The sequence below is a fragment of the Elephantulus edwardii genome, unplaced genomic scaffold (genome assembly GCF_000299155.1).
Source record: "Elephantulus edwardii isolate Elephantulus edwardi_28Jun2011 unplaced genomic scaffold, EleEdw1.0 scaffold00079, whole genome shotgun sequence".
NCBI lineage: Eukaryota > Metazoa > Chordata > Mammalia > Macroscelidea > Macroscelididae > Elephantulus > Elephantulus edwardii.
The window spans coordinates 3,940,152-3,945,178 of record NW_006399829.1 but is presented as its reverse complement, the minus strand read 5'-3'; the positions used below and the strand labels follow the sequence as shown (position 1 = coordinate 3,945,178).

At 39.2% G+C, this 5,027-nt stretch overlaps 1 protein-coding gene across 1 annotated transcript in view; it reads left to right on the top strand.

Annotated features, from left to right (window-relative positions):
• Positions 1–557, top strand: part of C9 (complement component 9) — a 93,851-nt gene extending 93,294 nt beyond the window's left edge. The window contains exon 10 of the mRNA XM_006889580.1: positions 330–557. Within this exon, the coding sequence (XP_006889642.1) occupies positions 330–557 (228 nt within the window). The remainder of the gene's footprint in view (positions 1–329) is intronic.
• The last annotated feature ends 4,470 nt before the right edge of the window (positions 558–5,027 follow it).

Here is a 5,027-nt window from a genome sequence, read left to right as displayed (position 1 = left end):
ATTGGATTCTATTGGCCAATATTTTATTTAAGATTTTTTGCATCTATGTTCATAAGAGATATTGGCCTATAGTTTCCTATTTTGGTGATGTCTTTTTCTGGCTTTGGTATCAAAGATATGTTTGCTTCATAGAATGAAGCCTATTCATTTTTGAAAGTGCTGAAAATATCTTTTCCCACTTGACAGTTTCACCCTTTAAGGATACTTCTGATAACAGATATTCTCTTTTTGTTTAGATTGTATCTTGTCAGTCTGACTTGATGACAATGAAAGAGTTAAATCACTCACAACAGATAAAGATCAATAATGAATATTTTACTTCCTTGCAGCTGTCTCCTATCTATAATCTGGTTCCAGTGGATATGAAAGATTCATATCAAAAGAAACAAAACTTGGAGCGATCCATTGAAGAATATATCAATGAATTCAATGTCAAAAAATGCCACCCATGCCAAAATGGAGGTACTGTGATACTGATGGATGGAAGATGTGTGTGCTCCTGCCCAATAGGAACTGAAGGCATTGCCTGTGAATTTAACAAACTGAGGATCTCCTAAGGTAAGAAGAGAGAATTTTATGTTATTAAGGGGGAAATATCCAGATGCTCTGCTGGAGAAGGAGAGACAATCTCCTCCTCTACCTGTCAGATCCAATTTGAAGATACACATACACAAAATAATACAATAAAAAAATTTTTTTAAAGGGGAAAATGTACCCTAGGTGGCTAGGTGTTACTGAGTTGACCATCCTTTATAGCAACCCTTAGGATAACAGCTCTGAACCTTGCCCTTTCCTGTGCCGGCGTCACGTTGAGGGACATTGCTGTAGATATTCTGTCATTTTATCTTGTTGATAGTCTTCATCTCTTTTGCCAACCTACTATTTTTTTTCCCCAGAATGACTTCTTTTCCCAAGGACTGGTCCATCCTGACAACATGCCCAATTTGAAAACTAGATCTTGGATTACTTTTTTTATTTAAAATACAATTTTTATTTTATACTAGTTTACTTACAAAGATCATACACATTGTATTTTTTCACACTGGATTTTTTCCCTTTTCTTTTACCCCCTTCCCTCCACTCACAAAATTGTGCAACCCTATGAATTAGTTTTGATAAATTGTGTTATCCATATAGATGGAATAAAATGTAAATAATGAAAACATGCAAATCAACTTTTCGGTTATTTAGCATGTGGTTTTAGCATCTTTTATCTGTATGTGTTTTTAATATAGTGCTAGTCCACCAGCAGCTCTGTGGAAGAAGGATGGACAGTCTCCTCCTGTGTGATTTACTGCCTCTGCAAACCCACTAGAGTGTCAGCCACGGGTTGGTTCCAACTCAACAGCACACAGAAACAATAAGCATAATAAATTGCAACAATAGTTTTTCATTAAAAAACTAAAAATGTTAAAGAAAGAACAACCAGGAAGTCTCCATGCAGAGTTAGCAAATATTCAGAGGGTGTAGTGTGTTGCCCTAACTGAAAGGTTGAAGGTTTGTATCCATCAGCTGCTCAGAGAGAGAGTAAGAAGAGCAGTCTCCATCTGCAAAAGAGAAGCTGCAACAGGGGGTAGCCGAGTCTGGTTCCTATTACTTCACAAAGGGGAATTGTCTCCATCAATAATATTCACAGTACAATACAAATAGCCACATTTTCAAGCATGGCAAGCCACATACTCCTACACCTATTTCTATCAATCTTTGGGGTCAGTGTTCACTGCAAGACTCACAGACATTACTAACAGTTGTGAGGTTTATCAGGGAAATAGGTTGGAGAGTGATGGAGGCAAAGAATATCTCACAAGGCAAATTCAGTTTAAGTCCAGCAGTCCCAAGCCAGATTAATAAGGCATAATTCCTCAAGTCGTGCAAGTCCAGAATCAACTCAATAGCACAAATGCAGGAAGCCTCTGGTTTTCTCAATCATCCGGCAAACTGTGACTCAGAGCAGTTATAATTCAGCTTTTACTTCAGTCATCCAGCAATCAAAACCTTTAACTGTGGCATTTGTCTCCAAGGTTCCTCTGGTTATACCTTGCCATAGTCTCTCCAAAGCCTTTCCACAATCTCCTCGTAATCTCTCCACCACCATCATTACCAGTTTTTTTCTGTGTGGAAAGCACTCTGTTATATTGGTCCTACAACTGTTGATGATTTGCAAGACCATGTGTCCACAGTGAAGGTAGCTGGAGATCATTCTCCCCAACAGGGGCTAACACAATGGCTAGAAAAGCCAGTTTTCAACAGTTTTGACAGCTCACCTCCCATAAAGATGTACAGGCTTGGAAACACAGTGGAGATTTAGTGTGAGTTGGTCAATGAATATTATTTAGTAATGTGCTCAAGTCAAATCTAACTCATAGTAACACTATAGGACAGAGCAGAACTGCTTCATAGTGTCTCCTAGGTTAAATAGATCACAGAGCAATTGTTAAATCCTAACCTCTGACCTTTGGATTAGCAGCCCAATGTTTAATCACTGTACTACTAGTGTTCCTTTTTTTTTTAAAAAAAAAAGCATTTATTGTGTTGTTAATAGTTTTCCAGTCCTGTACCATTCTTATAATCATGACTGAGTATGATTGAGTCCATTGTGGCAACTATCAGGTTACATATATGACTTGTTTTGAGAACACTTCTAGCTTCAGAGCCATTTTTCAAGGGAAGAAATTACAGGCTCTTTGTATGAACTCATGCTAACCTCATGTGTGCAGGGGACTGCTCTCCATACCTTTTTAAGGCTTTGACCTTTGGAAGCAGATCAAGTATTTCTTCACAGATTCCTCTGAGCAGGTTAAAACTGCCAAGGGCCATCCACCCCTTTCACTATGTCTTCAGATGTAACTACTCAGTAGAATTTATTCAAGAAAACAAAAATCTGCACCACTGGACCTACAGGAAACATCATGACAGGTAGAGAAAACATTGAAGTTTTAATTATTTTTTTCTTACTTGGATACACAATTAACACTCTTGGTACCAACAGTCAAGAAATCAAAAGATGTGTTGCATTGGAAGAATTTGCTGTCAGTGACCTTTCTAAGGTTATGAAGAGCAAACAATGTCAATTTAAAGACTAAGGTGTACCAGATCCAAGCCACAGTCGCTTCAATTACTTGCTATGCATCTGAAAGCTGGCAGTGAAATAAGGATGACAGAAGAATTGATGCCTTTGAGCTGTGACATTCACAACGAGTACTGAATATTCCATGGACTTCCAAAACAAATATGCATTGGAGAAAGTGCAACTAAGATGCTCCTTATAGGTGAAGCTTTGAGCTTTGTCAGGAGGGGCCAGTCCTTACAGAAGAACATTATGCTAGAGAAGGTAGAGGGTCAGTGAAAGAGAGGAAACCCTTAACAAGATGGATTGACATGGCGACTGTAACAATGGATTCAAGTGTATCAGAGGTGATGAGGATGGCACAGCAAAGGACAAGGCTTAGATCCATTGTTCATAGGTCACTGAGTCACAGTCAACCCAAAGGCACCTAACATTGAAAACAACATTATGAGGTGTTTGACTGTACATAAGCAACTTCAGCTTCTACTTATATTTATTTGGGAGTTGCAGGGGTGGTGAATCTTATACATTTATCATGGAAATTTTGACAAACTTTTAATGGATGCTTAACTAATTGACAGCATTTACAATAATCAGCTGTGCAGCTCTATCACTGTGATTTTCTCATTAATATGCCCTCCCTCTCTGCCTGGTAATCACTAATAAACATTGGTCTCTGAAAAAAAAAATCTACCCTCTAATCAAGATGTTGAGACTTTTACAAATTGTTTCTCTAAAATTTCCATTTGACTACTTTTCAAATCTTTCTGTCTTACCTTGTATGTTAAAATAAATCTCATCGTCACTAGATTGCCATCGAGCTGAATCCCACTCATAGCTGACCTTCCAATGGGTTTTCAGAGCCTCTCAATCACATGAGGGGAGACTGCTTATTTTTCTTCTGCAGAGAATCTGATGGATTTAAACATCTAGAGAGGTGTGACCTTTGGGTTAGGAGAACTCTCTATGAACTGTGCTACCACAGCTCTCCCTAAAATAACTTTGGTGGGTTCATTTCCTGCATTTATTTCTTTGAATATTTTAAATATGTTCATATGGAAGTCTCCTACTGTTTCCATGTATGTTGTTGTTGTTGTTGGTGGTGTTGGTTCCGGTGATCGATCATGGCTCATAGTCACCCTGTGAGCAAAAGACCTTGTCCTATCCTGCCCCTCCTCACGATCTCTGATGTGCTGGGGCCCATGTTACAGTCACTGGGTCAATCTATCTCTTTGAAGGTCATCTTCTCTTTCGCTAACCTTTCTCCAAGAGCTGGCCCTTCCTGATAAAGTACCCTACCTTCAAGGAGCACCTTGCATGCATTGCCTCAAAGTTTGTTAGTTCTCTTGGAAGCTCATGGGATACTCCATACTCTTCTCCAACACTGTCATTCAAACTCATCAAGTCTTCTGCTGTCCTCATTTGCGGTCCAAATTTCAGAGGCACAGGAAGCAATTACAATAACCGTGGTATGGATTGGGTGCACATTAGACTTCAAAGGAGCATTGCTGCTCCTTATTAGTTAGAAGGGGTCCTTGATGGCAGATTTCCCCAATGAAATAAACACATCTTTTGATTTCTTGACTTCTGTTACATGACTGCTTCAGTATATGGTTCTGAATTATAATTCTCTAATTTCTTAGTCTGCTAACTTCTTCCCATACTATCTTGTCTCCCCTGTGTTGTTATTGCTGATATGTGCCATTGGGTTGCCTGTGACACATAGTGACCCTATGTAAAAGTGAACCTTGTCCTGTTCTGAGCTAGTCTTGCTAATTCCAACACACCAACCTCCATTGCCCCAGTCACAGTGTCAATCCATCTCATCCAGGATCTTCCTCTTCTATGCTGTCCCTCCATTCTTCTGAGTATGATGTCCTTCTCCAAGAATCAGTCCCTCCTGGCCACATGCCCAAAGTATGTGAGATGTTGTTGTTCTTGTTGTTATGTGCCGTCGAGT